Source organism: Ictalurus furcatus, chromosome 24 (assembly GCF_023375685.1).
Source record: "Ictalurus furcatus strain D&B chromosome 24, Billie_1.0, whole genome shotgun sequence".
Lineage (NCBI taxonomy): Eukaryota > Metazoa > Chordata > Actinopteri > Siluriformes > Ictaluridae > Ictalurus > Ictalurus furcatus.
In genome coordinates, this window is record NC_071278.1 from 418,787 (window position 1) to 434,519 (window position 15,733).

At 45.0% G+C, this 15,733-nt stretch overlaps 1 protein-coding gene across 7 annotated transcripts; it reads left to right on the forward strand.

Moving 5' to 3' along the window:
- Positions 1-1,134: 1,134 nt before the first annotated feature.
- si:dkey-89b17.4 (zinc finger protein 646) lies at positions 1,135-14,161 on the forward strand. Of its 7 annotated transcripts, none has more exons than XM_053613010.1 (6): positions 1,135-1,467; positions 4,227-4,283; positions 5,972-8,668; positions 9,092-10,175; positions 10,329-10,421; positions 11,247-11,387. In XM_053613010.1, exons 3-5 carry the CDS (start codon positions 6,192-6,194, stop codon positions 10,389-10,391), a joined length of 3,624 nt encoding a protein of 1,207 aa, XP_053468985.1. In that variant the 5' UTR covers positions 1,135-1,467; positions 4,227-4,283; positions 5,972-6,191; the 3' UTR covers positions 10,392-10,421; positions 11,247-11,387. The 7 variants fall into 7 exon arrangements, with proteins under 7 accessions (XP_053468985.1, XP_053468984.1, XP_053468980.1 ...); XM_053613009.1 differs by having other exon boundaries at positions 1,136-1,467; positions 9,092-10,246; XM_053613005.1 differs by lacking the exon at positions 10,329-10,421 and adding an exon at positions 2,040-2,068 and having other exon boundaries at positions 1,142-1,467; positions 9,092-10,246; positions 11,249-14,161.
- The last annotated feature ends 1,572 nt before the right edge of the window (positions 14,162-15,733 follow it).

Sequence of the window (15,733 nt, forward strand, 5' to 3'; positions counted from 1 at the left end):
CATTAAAAATAGAGACTTCTGAATATATCCCCCTTTTTTATATATTAATAACTACATCTTACATCTTTACATTACAGTATATTAGGAATTGTGTGTGTGTGTGTGTGTGTGTGTGTGTGGTTGTCTGAGAGTGAGAATTCTTTTTTCACACCAAATTGTTGAGGCCCCCTGAGCGCCCCCTGGCGGCCCCCAAGGGGGCCGCGGCCCCAACTTTGAAAACCACTGACCTAACACACATAAAACACGTTTCTTCTGCTTCATCGCACCCAGTACACACACTCATCCGCTTCTAGGGGGAAATTTAGCATCATCAGTCCACCTACTGGCATGTTCTTTGGAGGTGGGAGGAAAATGGAGAACCCAGAGGAAACCCATGCAGAAACTCCACACAGTCAGTAACCCGAGCTCTCTCAGTAAAACATTGTGATAAAAAGAAATTGCTCAAGCGATGATCTGCTCAGTGGAGCTCCATCAGTGCCTCCGTTCTGTTGATGGATGAAGCACAGGTGAAGGTGCCAATACTTTGTGCATAGCAACCGATCGTCTGGTTAGTATATTGTACACCTATAAAGTGACATGTATAGATGTTAAAACTGATCAAAATTATTTTTTTTAAAGGAGTGAATATCTGCATTTGTTTTCTCGGGAACTGGGAGCTCCAGCTTTAATTCAGACTTTAATGTAAATTACAATCTTAAACAAAAAAACACACCTTATTTTGGTTTATTAAAGAGTGATAGAGACAGGAACGAGTCAAATCCAGTGAGTTGGATCTGATCTGGGTCTGTGAGCTCCATGATGGAGGACTGCTCGGTGGTGGTGATGATGATGAAGATGGTGGTCTTCACGCTCTGGAGCACTAACTCAGCTGTGCGCGAGCGTTACTAACACAGGGTGAGTTTTAAACGACACATAAGCTCTGAATATCATGGTTTAAACTCTGGGAAGAGTAAACAAAGGCAGATTTCATGGAGGTCGGACGGTGTGTTTACAGAGTGACGCGGTAAAGCGAGTCCGCAGCTCGCCTCCATCCATCCGCCTCAGTCTTGTTTTTCCCCACCCGCACTCTGCTTAAAAAACAAAATAACCCGCCTCCTGCGCGTGCCACGTCAAGACCGGAAAGCCACGCTCTGATTTGCGAACTGAGCACGAGCACGAACTAGTTAACCAATCCCAGACCGGCGTGAGGACACGTCACAGCGCGGAAGGGCGGGACGTGTCCGGATACGGGTGCGGGAAAAAAGAAACCAACCAAGGCGCTCGAGAATCCATTGAAGCCTGCAGGAAGTGTGTCGAACAGGGGTGAGGAGAAAAAAAAGAAAAAAAAAAAAAAAGAGACGGCGTCGTTGCGCGAGCGCTTTCACTGAAGCGGGATATAAAAAAAAAATATGGCGAGGGAATGAGTTTATAATTCATGCGCGTAGATTAGCAAAGAACAGAGCTCCTGATCCGTTCTCCCGCTGTCGGGTAAGTCTGAGCTTTATTTATTATTTTATTTAAAACAATGGTTTCCAGTCGGTGAGATAACGGCTCTCTCTCCCTCTCTTTCTCACACACCGCCGCGGAGCTTTGTGTTGATTCAAAGCTACAGCTAACGAGCTAGTTAGCGCCGCTTAGCTTAGCAGTTTTACACCACTCTACTGATGCTGAGAGAAATATCGGTCAGATTTTAATTAAATATGTCATTATTATTATTTATATTTTTAACTGGCAATAATTTCTACCCCGCTGTTCTTTTTTCCTCTCAGCATCGCGGGGGTGTTAGCCTGCTAACTATGCTAGCTGGAGTTAGCTGGTTAGCGCTATGCTAGCTACACCCACAAAGCCAGCTGGATAGATAGCTAACAGGGCGCGGGTGTGCTACAAACAAAATATGCACATTTACATTATTTTATGCGATATTAAAACAACAAAGTGACCATTTAACCCTGGCTGTATCATTTACAAATACATTTATTTATATTTTCACAACTGATCTAGCTAAGCTAATTTAGCCGAGCCAGCTAATGTTTTTTTTTTTTTCCTCCTCGGGCAAAAAGGAATCCGCGGGAAAATAAACCGCGTGTAAGTAAGTATTCATTATTCCAGTTTAAAATAAATCATGTACGTGGACATTATTCACAAGCTAAGTCATTAAAACAAGTTTTCTACACATTTCTGTTCGGCGTATATCGGCCTTTTGACGCTGCCCAATTCGTCAGGGGGGAAATAGGGGGGGATAAGACCGGTTCCATCCCAATCCGCACACTACAGCACTAACTAGGGTGTGAAGATAGGGCGGTCTCAGTCGCACGGGTCACCATGGAGACGGCAGGTAGTGTACTAGTTTGACATGGAGATGAGTGAGAGTGTGCGCGGTTTGGGACGCAGCCCGCGCGCGGGCCACAGCTCTGCCTTGTTCCAGTAGAAATGCTGCTATTTGAGTAAATGTGAAGATGTGACAGACCAAGGTCACACCTCGAGCGCGTGCCTTTTACCTCTTTAATTGATAATTTTTAATATTTAATAAGTTTCACCTGTTTTTAGGTTGTGTTAGAGGGTTGTATCAGTACCATCATCTGTGACTTTAATGCTGATGCACAACAGAACTCAGATATTTATCAGCTGTCAGCCATCAGGACTGGACTGTATAGCTTCCTCCTGCTGGGTTCGGGTGTTTCATCACCGGGTCACATCACGTTTTAGAGCCCAAAAATTTGTTACATTTCCCTGTCAAAGTTCAGCACTAGTGCTCATTCACATCTGTCTCTCAGACACTGACTCAGTGTGTTGTTTTTGTTTGTAAAGCGCTGTGTGTCAGGTTTTAGTGATTCGGGGTTATAACGGTGATGTTCCAGTGACCAGATGAGAAACCTCCACATCACACGACTTTACTGCTGGAGTTTAACTTTTATATTAATGTAAATGAGGTTAACTCCTGTGTGAATGGAGTGTACACTCCTGCTGAATTCACTGCTTTATTACAGACCTGGGGTGTGTGTGTGAGAGAGAGAGAGAGAGAGAGAGTGAATCCAGGTGTGTGACACCCTTATATCCTGCAATATGCTAATTACTCTAAATGTTTTATTTGTTCTCAGACGCTTCAGGTGTGAGTTCTCTGTCTGTCTGTCTTTCTCTCTCTCTGTCTTTCTCTCTCTCTCTCTCTCTCTCTCTGTCTTTCTCTCTCTGTCTGTCTTTCTGTCTCTCTGTTTTTCTCTCTCTGTCTGTCTGTCTTTCTCTCTCTGTCTTTCTCTCTCTCTCTCTCTCTCTCTCTGTCTTTCTCTCTCTCGCTTTCTCTCTCTCTCTGTCTGTCTTTCTGTCTCTCTGTCTTTCTCTCTCTGTCTGTCTGTCTTTCTCTCTCTGTCTGTCTTTCTGTCTCTCTCTGTCTGTCTTTCTCTCTCTCTCTCTGTCTGTCTTTCTCTCTCTCTGTCTGTCTGTCTTTCTCTCTGCCTGTGCGTGGATCTACTTCAGCGTTCACAAATAGCTTTAGTTGTAGTAACAGAACCCACTGGACTCCCAAACATCTCAGAACCTAACTCTTGTACTGAGTTCTGACTGAGGCAGAGGTCTGATCCTGTCCCAGAGAGAGACTGTGTGTGTGTGTGTGTGTGTGGAACAGACCAGTCAGTGTCTCCTCCTGTCAGTTCAGAAGGGAAATAAGAAGGGGATTGCCGGCGAGTAAAAGCGGGGGAGTTTGGGGTTAACCCCGTGGTAATAAATATACACCGTTACAGAGTTCTGAGTGTTAGAGAGAGCATCCTTTGTGTTCTTGTTAAAGTAAACACTTACAGGCTTCATTAAATCCAGATTTTATTACACCCAGTGTTCAGTGATGTGGAAGTATTGGATTTCTGATTACACTGTGCCGTGCAGTACCAAACATAACTCTCAAATTTAAAATAATATAAAAATAAATAAACCAAACCCAAAGTTGGATGAAATAATAAATATATACTGCCTCTTTAGATGGTTGAAGTGCTGCGACTTTCTTTTAATGATTTATACAGACATGGCGAACACCATAAAATGGTTTGTTCTTGAGAATGTCACAATGTTGTCATGGTTATTATTGTAAAGGTCTTAGTCATTAACAGGTTATACTTTATACACACGACGTGTGTAAAGTCAGAATAATCTAATTTTAATACTTCTATAATATAATAAGTTGATGATGTGACGCTACACACGTGTAGCCGAGATCCCGTTCAACACGCTGCAATATTCACTGCACAATATTCTCTTCACAGATGTATCACAATACGGTCACTGCAGCGTAAGGACAGACATAAGGACCTCCTTTTCAGGTACAATGTCCAATCCGCAATCAGACGCAAGCCACAGTGTGGGGTTTACCCTCTATATAAATATCAATGTACTGAATATATTCTGAAAAATATCAGCATGTGCCTAGTACCTGGATACAGAAAATTCACCACTGAATGACTTTATTAAAAATGTCCAGTGACCTAGAAATAAAGTACACACACTTTCCCTCCTAGTTCCCACTACGGAGGACGGTGTAATGTAACGTGATCGTTTTGCGACTCTGGACCCATCTGGCGTTTCACTGTGTGTGTGTTTTAACACACTCGATGGAGCAAAAGAATCCAGATGGATGTGCAAAACTAACGGAATGTGTGCAGTTACCATAATACACTGCGTACACGATTGCTCTGGTATGGTGCGCCGGAGCACTTGGGTTTAAAGCCTGTTAACTCTAACATTCCTGATGTGGAGAGAACAGCTGCAGCGCACACCTGCGATCAACTAAACGTGCTCACAAGGACCTGAAAGCGGTGTACAACCGCATGTCTTCGCAGCACGTTCACGTCACGTCGGACTTACGCGAAACACAACGTTTGGCGACCGTGGCAACTCGCACAACCATTAAATAAACCGTATTTTAACACGTTTTGCCATCGTTAAAGATCTAAAATACAGCGAGCAGAAAGTTTACATTGTACTGTTTAGTCTAGTGAGGTTGTGTTTGCGTCACGTACGATAGATTTTGAGATTTCGGAAAAGCAGTAAGTGTGACGGAGAGGCGAACAATTTTTCTAAGTCAGATACTCGAGTACCTGCAGTAGTTGGAATTAAGATTTCCCCAATGGGAAAAGCTGATCTCCACTGAAACTCTGGCCTACTGCGTTCTCCATCAAAACTCCAGGACTCCTGTTTCAACTGCAGAAGAACATGTTCTAATACATCATATAATCTATTTGAGACAGATAATCTGATTTTTACTCGAATAAGTGCTAAAGAAGCTGAACCCCTCGTTGTTGTAGTTTTTTTTTTTTTTTTGCATAATTCACCTCGACTCCTATGCCATCATGGTGGTCCAAATAACCTCCTAGACCTCCAGAAGTAGGAATGTGGAATTGGACGCTGGCAGGCAGCCGACTGGAGTGGGCTTCAAATGTCACTATGTACTTTCTTACGCCTTTCAGACACTGAATAACATACAGCGGAACAGACAGGGCGTTAGTTTAGTACGAAGGTGAAAGAAGTGCAGGTCACTTTCAGCGTGTCCTTGCATATAAGCTAGTGAAGGATTTCCATCTGAAATATCCAGCTCCATGACTAGCGTCTGTTAGAAACGATTCGCTAATCAGCCGTTAACTGCATGTGTTTCTGTGTGGTTTATAGCTAGCTTGCTGTGCTGTAGCTGTAAATACTTTAATCAGTGATGTCATAATCGTTGCATTAGCATTGCACTTTTTCTCTTAAGTTCACTGTTCTCAAATGCAAATATTCTCAAACCAGACAAAGTAAAATATCACGGATTAGTGTCATCATCACTTCATGACCTGTTCAGCATCATTTCTGCACGGTGGTCTGATGTTACATTTGTCTTTTCCAAAAAGATATCAACACGGTGTTTTGTTTTTTTTTTAAGCGGAGCTTTCGTCATGTCTTGGACCTCTGCTTGTAGGTGTGGGTAAATTCCTTAGAATTTTTTTATGTCTCTTTTTTTTCTTTTGTGTCTTCGTAGTCTTCCCCATCTGGCGCCCCGCATCTGTCCAGACGCTCTCTGAACCGCCGGGATCCGAGTGGATTTGAAAGGCTGACTGGAGCGAAAAATCTGCCTCCCAGGTAAAATGGCTGATACCACAGAAGCAGAGAGCTGAGCATCACACATTGCCCCCCCTTTCTTCTATGTTCGAGGATCATTTTATGTGGACATTTTCCCCTTCCATTTCAAATTTTTCATCATGGCTATGCATGATATGAATCGTGCCAAGGGTTTTCCTTGCAAAGAATGCGACATGATATGCCCAAGTACACCTAGCCTTCTGGAGCATATGAAAGCCCACTATCACCAAGAAGCGATTGGCAGATTTGAATGTGAACAGTGTGGACGAATTTTCAAGCATGCCAGTAGCTTGGCGTCGCACAAAAAGTCCCACGAGCTGGGTTCATTCCAGTGCCCAGTGTGTACCAGAACACTACCCAATGCAATAGCCCTGAAGAACCACCTCCGCATTCACACTCTGTCTCCTAGTGCACAAGCTGAAGAGGAGAATGAGGATGGTGTTGATGAAGATAGGGATTATGGCTTAGCACAAGATCTTTCTGACACAGGTTACCGGGGCCACCTGAACAGCAGCGGCAGCATGATGGCGGACCACGACAAGCAGAAGTCTCCGGGGTCCGAAGATGCTTGGGACAGACCGTTCAAGTGTGACCAGTGTGACAGGACCTACCGGCACCACGGCAGCTTGGTCAACCACAAGAAGTCCCATCAGGAAGGCACTTACAAGTGTACCGTATGTTACAAGCAGTTCAGCAATCTGGCAGCGCTCGGGGCCCATGAGCGCAACCATTCCAAGTTCAAGCCTCCCGGGATGTCCATGGGAAGCCTCGTGCCCGAGGCATCGTCCGATCATCGCCCCCCTGCCCCCCAAAACGACGACATGGCAGCCTGCTTTTGCCACCTGTGCCAGGTTTCTTTACCCAATAAGAGTGACTTTCAGGAGCACATCCTGTTGCATAATGCTGCGTCGTCGTCGTTGGGGCTGACGCGTAGTTTCCCAGGGATAGTGCCGCACAATCTCAGCACTGTCCGTTCCCCAACGATCAATCCGTACACCCCAGCTCTTGGCGACCCTCTTCCACTTCCCCCGTTACCTGACAAACGTTACGATCAGATGCTAGGTCCTCCTGTCAACAGTCCCATTTATACATGTGCGTACTGTGGGTCAGGACATTCCGATGTGGAAAGTCTCAAACTGCACTACTTGACCCATGAATCTCACCCCCCACCACATGCCCATGTGGGACCCTCTATCCTAAATTCAGATAGCCTGGGCTCCAACTCCCAGCCATCTGTGTCCTCGCCCAGCGAGGAATCCAGATCCCAGCAGCAGTCCTCATCCATTGATGACGCAGACCGCAGGTTCAAGTGTCAAGAGTGTGGAAAAAGCTATCGGCATGCAGGGAGTCTCGTTAATCACAAGCGCTGTCATCAAACAGGGCAGTACCAGTGCACCATTTGCTGTAAGGAGTATCCTCACCTTGCAGCACTTCACAGCCACCTCCGCAGTCACAAATCCCGCCCAAACTCTCAGGGTATGAGCTCAGAAGGTGACTGGCTATCTTCCGAGCCCATGACAGGCCTAGACTCCCAACAAGGCTTTGTGCATTCTCAGGATCAGGAGAATGGCACGACGACTCCCATCTCACTTTCTGGTAATCTCGATGATGCCGCCCATTTTGTTCCAGACGGTGGCCATAGCAGTGGCCTCGATTCGCTGGAGTTCCATGACCGGTTTGATGGTTCGCTGGCTCAGGGCAACTCTGGCCATCCGCAGAACAGTCGCCAGTCAGACCGGAGCATGTGTGCTGAACAGGGCAGTTTGTCCAATGGCTACATGGGAAACATGGGCTTCCACACCTCAAGTGGTTCTTCTTTGCCAGCAAGCAGCTCCAGCCTCAAAGAAGGCAGCCGCCAGCGACGTGGACAAGAGCAGTATGGAGGAAGTCAGGGAGGCCAGTCTAAGAGAGTCGAAGAAAAAGATGATGGTGAAGTCTACCAGTGCACAGTCTGTGGGAACCATTACGCAAGTCTTCGGGCCCTTCGTAGCCACTTACGCAGCCATGGCGTGAACCACGGTGCCGGACCTTCCTCCTCCTTTTCGCCTGTAGGTGAGTGGAGGAGGCGGCAAGAGGGTAGTCAAGCCAGTCTGCTGGTTTGTAGTATATGTGGCCAGACTTTCAGTAAAAAACACGACCTTCTTAATCACCAGTTGGTCCACGGACCTCCTCGACCGGGTGGCTCCGGACAGGGCTTGGGGGGCAGCAGCTCTAGTGCTAATGGCAAAATGGATGGAAGGAACCACATTTGCGTTGACTGTGGCATGTTCTTTGCAGATCGCCATCACCTGATCACTCACCTGTGCCCAGGCAAGGGGAGAGGCGGAGTGCTGAGCAAAGACTTGAACGGAGCTAAAGGGATGAGTGGTGGTGCTGGGACCAGCAGCAGCGCTGTGGGCCACCGGCAAATGTCCGGCTCGGACGATCGGCCACATAGGTGTGACCAGTGCGGGAGAGGTTACAGGCATCCATGCTCACTTCTGAACCACAAGAAATCGCACAAGACTGGGGTCTTCCGCTGCCTTGTCTGCCAAAAACGCTACTACAACCTGCTGGCACTCAAGAACCACCAGAGGACTCATTTTGACTTAAAGAGGTTAGCCAGCATTGCATGTGCCCTATTATACTCTAACTGTGTAGTTCTCTTTGCATACTTTGACTGTGTATGTACTGAGTTCCCCGCTCGTGATTATCCAGGCCATCACTGAAACAAAAAAATACAATTTGAATCCAATTGTGAATATTAAAGAAATGTGTACAACCCATTCCATTAAAAAAGATGAGGGCAACACACACTCGCTCTCTTTCTCTCTCACACACACACAAACACGCAATATGTATTGCACAACATCTGTACCATTTGATCTTTTGTGTAGTCATCTCTGTATTTGTAAGATATCCATGCTGTGTGCTGCGTTGCTTTCACTGTTGTTCTCTGTTCATACGGTATGTTTAGATTTGGCTCTCCTCTCACCATTTCTGGTTTTCTGTGTTTTTCTCCCCTTTATGTGTGTTGCAGGCACAAGTGCGAGGAGTGTGGCAAAGCCTTCAAGATCCAAAAGCAGTTGATCAACCATCTTCGTCTGCACGAAGAGCACCGAGCCAAAACAGGAGGTCGAGATCAGCGCGTCCAAAGCATGAACCAACATAACGGATCACGATACGAGGGAGGACCTTCTCAGATGCAGCAGATGAGAATGGGGGACCCCAAAATGCAGAACCCTTCCCAGATGATGCCCAATTATGGCCAGCAGCAAGGTTTTAAGAAGCCGTACGCCGGGGCGAGGTCCCAGCAAGTGGACGATGGAAGTGGACGCCGCCCTTTTGCCTGTGATCAGTGCGGCCGTACCTACCGTCACGCCGGCAGTCTGGCCAATCACAAGAACCTGCACAAGATCGGCGAGTACCATTGCAACGTTTGCAACTCCACCTACCCCAACCGTCTGGCTATGAAGAATCACTTGCGTATGCATTTTGCTCTCAAGAAGTATTCTTGCCAAGACTGTGGACGTGGGTTTAGGAACCAGAGGCAGCTGGAAACTCACACTTCCAACCAACTTTGCAAAGACCTTCCTGGTCCCAGTGTACAGCAGCAAATGGCACCTCCTCCCCCAAGCTACGAGTGCAATGGATGCTCCGAGTGTTTTCGGTCCTCCTCCGACCTTGCTTCGCATAACTGCAGCGCCCAGCTTCCTTCCTCCTCAGCCTCCCTCAACAGCTCTGGTTTGACCATGGATCCTGGGGACCTGGGATCTTCAGAACGCGAGGAGCGACCTTTCTCCTGCGACCTCTGTGGCTGCTCGTACAAGCACGCCAGCAGCCTTCTGAACCACAAGAACACGCACAAGACGGGAAACTTCAGCTGCTCCTACTGTGACAAGCCGTACACCAACTACATGGCGCTGCGCAACCACATGCGCATCCACACGCAGAAGAAGAGGCACATCTGCTCCACCTGTGGGAAAGCCTTCCGACTGGCCCGATTCCTGCGCAACCATCAGAGGGTCCACGAGGAAGGACACGCCCGATTCGGATGCCCCACCTGCGGGAAGAGTTTCCAGGGGCGCTCTGGGCTCGCCAGGCACCGCTGCGGGGACAACCAGGTAGGCAACGAGTACAGGAGGAAGGACACTTCGAGCACTTCGAGAGAAGGGGCAGAAGAGTGCCGGTTCACGTGAGTTTTTACGTCTAGTTGTTCGTTGATTTATGAAGTGAACTTAGTAAAGATCACACGGGTCTCTACGTGTCTATTACAGGTATATGATCTCCAATCCGGCTTCCTCGGGACCATTCGCGTGCCGGAATTCGGATTTTTCTGAAGTTTGGACAGTATGATTAGTGGAGACCAGATAAGTTACCCCACCACCCCTTTACTTTCAGTTAGCATTATTCTCTAGAATACTAGGCTGCCATGATTTTAATCTGTATAATGAATAGTTAGATGTTTTTTGTCTTGTGTTAAAGATTTCCTTACTGTTGTTTTAAAAAAAATTTTTTATATAATTTCAAAACAATGTTTGTACTGTTCTTTCTTAAGCTCGTTAACTGTGGGAGCTAAAGCAATATCAGCAGAATCTGTGTCTCCCGAGACACAAATAAATAAAATACATGTGGTGGTCCCAATCAGCGTCTCGGTGACTAGCAGACCCAGTCATGGGACTTGGAGTTTTGTACATGTGCTGTTTTATGTGTAAAGAACAAACATATTTCCTTCTGGAAGTCAGCAGTACACCTACTAACACCTTTTATTCACACAAAAATGCTTAAAAAAATAAAATAAAATAAATAATTTAAAAGTAAATTCTGTTAGCAGGTGATCAGGTTTGTGTCCTGCTGACTACAGGAAGAATTTGTATTGACTTTAAGTGAAATAGTGAGAGGACTGCCTTGTAAACAAAGCACAAGCAGAATGTGTTTATTATAAATTAGCTTAGCAATTAAATCTACCAAATTTTTTTTGGGACATTTTAAATATTTTTGGCAGCTGGATTAAAGATCATATACCTGTACATATACCAGTCAGGATATTTTACATACAGATTAACCTAGGGCACTTAATAAAATAAGCTTTTAAAAGTCAGAGCAAGAGATTTATGGTTCTCTCTCTCTCTCTCTCTCTCTCTCCCCCCCCCTTTCTTTTCTTTTTTCTTTCTTTTTGTTCCCCCCCCCTCTACAGATGTGAGCAGTGCGGCCGTTCATACCGTCACGCCAGCTCTCTGCTGAACCATAAAAACACTCACACCGTCGGTATCTATCACTGCGCCGTGTGCCTCAAGACCTACCCCAACCTGCTCGCTCTGAAAAATCACCGCCGCATCCATTCGGAGCTGCGACGGCACCGCTGCGCGGAATGCGGAAAGGCGTTCCGCGTCTTCTCTCAGCTCCAAAACCACCGCCGGCTCCACCAGAAAGAGCGAGAATTCACGTGCACGCAGTGCCAGCGCACATTCCCAAGTCAGACCAGCTTCCGATTGCACCTGCAGACGCATCACGTACGAGCCCAGAAATCCTCGCACTACCACCACCACCAGCAGCAGCAGCAGCAGAATCTGGCAGGTTCCTCCGGTGGCAGTTCCGACCTTGGGTGGAGTTCCGGGCTTGACCTGACCCTGATGCAGGCTTGTCATCAGAATCCGCCGCAGCGCAGCCGCAACGACACGAGCCGCAAGCCGCACGTTTGCGACCAGTGCGGGCGCGGGTACCGCCACGCCAGCTCCCTGCTCAACCACAAAAACAGCCATAAGTCTGGTACCTACTACTGCAGCCCATGTCAGAAAGAATTCTCCAACCTGATGGCGTACAAAAACCACCGCCGCATACACACCGAGCCGAAGCGGTACCAGTGCTCCGACTGCGGTAAATCGTTCCGCGTTTCCACGCAGCTCGTGTGCCACCGTCGCATCCACACCAAGGAAAAACCTTTCTCATGCCAGCAGTGCGACAAACGGTTCTCCAGCAAGTCGAACCTGCGACATCACCAAAAAGTCCACTGGTCCCATAACAGCAGCACGTCCATGGGCACCTCGAATTTCCTGACCATGCCGACAGGACCTTTTATATAAAATACACGCGGGGAGCAGGACCTTCTTAGTGCATGGAGAGAATAGTGACCAGGTTTCTGGAGGTCATTTATAGATACCGTATCTGCAGGGGGGGTGCTATTATAATTATTATGATTATTATTATTTTTCAGACGAGCAGGTTGTTTGGGTTTTAGAGGACTAACCCACCCATTTCCACGCAGAAGGTTGTTTTATATCACCTCTGTACATCTTGAAGACTTGATTTACACTCGAGTGATTGCTCCAGATCTTTACAGCGGGACTAGGCATGTGCCGATTGATCTTACCTTCACGTCGTACAGGAGGAAATGAAGTGTACACAATATCCACCTCACACCAAAGACTTGACTATTTGGGCACCAGTCTTGAATTTGGTGTGAAGGACATATCGCGGACATTAACATTTTTTAAATTTATTATTATTTTTTAGTTTTATTAAGCGCAGTAAAAGGGACGTGTTAACAACCGTTCTTCGGCATGTGCCTAACGACGCGTGTAAAGCGTTTGCTGCGAGGCTGTTCCCATTTAAATCCACCACGTTATAATCCAGAACCGCTTCACGGATCACAGCGTATAGGTCAGATCTGTTTTGATGACATCACGGCGATTAGACGAATCGTATCCTGATTTAAGTATTCATAAAGAAGCAAAGTTTTATTCATTGAGGTCACACCTGACAGGTGATTCTGTATCACAGAAAACATTTCTCTCACAGTCGACTTCCCGCCGAAACACACACGTGTAAAATACACATTGTAAGATTGATGTACGTGTAGGTTTTAGATCTGACCGCATTACAGGTCACATTTGAAAACTGACTGCAGTCGCCATGTTGTGTAGAACTCTCAAGGGTGTTTGTTTTTTCTTTTTTTTTTTTTCTTTTCAGTTTTCCCTTTTGATGTTCTAATTTTTTTTTCTAACTTGGGTGTGACAACAAGCTTCAAACGTTATTATTATTATTATTATTATTATTATTAATTATTATGACTATTATTAAATATTATCATCATTCTGCAGATGACGGAATTGCGATTTGCTTTCTGTTGCGCGTTGTAATTTTAAAGAACCCTTGTTTAAACAAAAAAAAAAAAAAGAAAAGAAAAAGCAGCGCCTAATTAGCTAGTGTATAGAAAATGATAGGTTGTGCTTTTTGGAAAGAATTTAAAAAAAACAACAAAATTAAAAAAAAGCAAAACGTGTATATTGATAGGCTTGTACTGGCATTTCGGTTTTACCTTGTATTGTATCGTACTTCTGACTGTATTATTTACAGGAACACTTTTTTATAAAAACATCACTGTAGTATGCGTTTTTATTTATATTAACCCCTATAATGCTAGTTTTAGGAAGTCTCCCTCCTCCACACATTTATTTTTTTATTTTTTATTTTCAGTACGCGACCGACTTGGAGTCGAGGATGCCGGGACTCCTAAAGAACATTTGTTCTAGTGACTAATCTCTCCTGGGTTTTATGCTTTTAACGCGATTGGGCTGTGTCTCAAATCACCCCCTTTCCCTTGTACAATAGCCGGGGAGTTGTAATAATAATAATGTGTGTTTCTCCCGATTGAGTGTCACTGTATCGTTACTCCGTCCTCGTGACAGTCGTTTCCCCAGGAAAAAAAACATGGATGTGCCTCTGTTTCACACTTTTACGGGATAATTTTTGTGAACGTTACAATCACTTGGGCAAACTTTTTTTTTTCTTTTGTTTCCCTTGTATTTATTAGTATCTTTTCTTTTATTATTTAATTGCATTTCATCCTTTATTACCAGGAGCACTGGTATTACCAAGTCCATTATATAAAAGAGCACAGTTAGAATTGTGTGTGTATATAAATATATGTTCCTATAACCTGAAATTAGGTGAGGAAGGGGGGGAAAGCTGAACTATATAACAAACTTAGGTGCATTTGATTGATTTGATTTGGGAAGGATTGACGAATATTAGATTTCCATTTTGTGTTTAACCTTTCCTTTTCTTTTTGTTTTCCCTTTTTTCATGCGTTATATATATGTACTGCTGACTATACACTTTTTTTAAAACTACATTTTGATAATTCATTTCCTAACAGAAAACCCGTTTGGATTATAACCTTAACGCTCTCAAGTAATGAAAATAAATAGCTGAAAACAAAGTGATTGGCTGCATTTGTGTGTGATCGTAACGAAGAAGAACCCGTTGCGCTCCCGTTTACAGAATATCGATCACGTGTTAAAGGCGCTTTATCGTAGCCCCTTTTGGACATGTTTGGTTTACTTTGAGTGTCTATGCAACACAATTCAAGTTATTTTTTAAATAAATGTCGGTAGAATGTGCCCCTCCTACAGAGAGCCGAAACTCCAGGGGACGGGGTCTGTACCTGAATAGGAGAAGCTAGATCAGGGCTGACCCTACCCCCTGAACTTTTGGTTCTGTAGCATGGGGTACTTCTACCAACATCCCTAATGTATTATTCGTCTTTAATAATGGCAGTTTCCTATTGTTTATATGGACTATAAAACATGGCTGCTGCCCATCAGCCTTGTCGACATTAATGTGGTTTGAAGCCTTCACATGACACCATGGAGTGTGTATGTTAGTGCCCTTATATGGAAATGTAGGCGTACCATCAAAGTTTTACCTACTTTTAACACTGGACATTGTCACAAATCAGATTTATAGACCTATGGAAATCTCGCTGCTTCTTTTAGAAGTTACTCAGCATCTAGTGTCTGTCATCTTTCTTTGTTGAAACATGTAGCTGTGTGCTCTCGGGCTAGCATTAGACACTAATACAGTGTTTATGAATAATTCTACCCAGAAGTAGCATGTATAGAGAAAAGCACCTTGTGGAACACCGAACTTTAGTATGAAAAGAGAAGTCATAATTTACAACTTCAGTCTGGTAGTGATCAGATAAATAAGACCCGAGTCAAGAATGTTCCCGTAACATCCCTGTTCCTGGAGATATACCATGATGATCCAACCATGATGGTGCCCACCTGACCATCTCATCATTGCCTTAAGAAGTTTTTGATCAAATAAAACAGGCGTGTTTGGTGTGGTTTTAGCTGGAGATGAAACCTGCAGGAAGTTAGATCAGAAGGAAGAGGGTGACCTGGTGACCACTGATCTAGAAACACATTGTGATCTATGGTGCAGAGACAACGACCCGATCCAAGACCAGAATCCGGTCATTTACTGCTTTAACCAGCGCTTAAATCCTGACTGATCGATGGATGTTATTCCTGTGCATGCATTAGATTGTACACAACCTATCTGTATAATTATTACAGTGTAGTTAAAAGTTGATATTCAGTCAGCTGATCTGTGGGGTCAGATGTTGAACTAATCAAAGTCCATAAATCTGGGAGATGTTCAGTAAAACCGGGTGCAGTAGCAGGGTGTCAGGATGCTACTCTGAAACAGACCTGGTCTTCACACCGGGCGTTTCTGAATTCAGTCTCGGAACAGAAACCTCTATCCTCAGTCCGTACTGGACGTACTGGAGGGCTTTTTTTTTTTATGGTTGTTTGATTTTGCTGTGGCTCATTTTCAGAATTTGCCAAGTTTTTGTGCTTTTTTTGTGGAAAACTATTTAAATGAGTGAAATCAC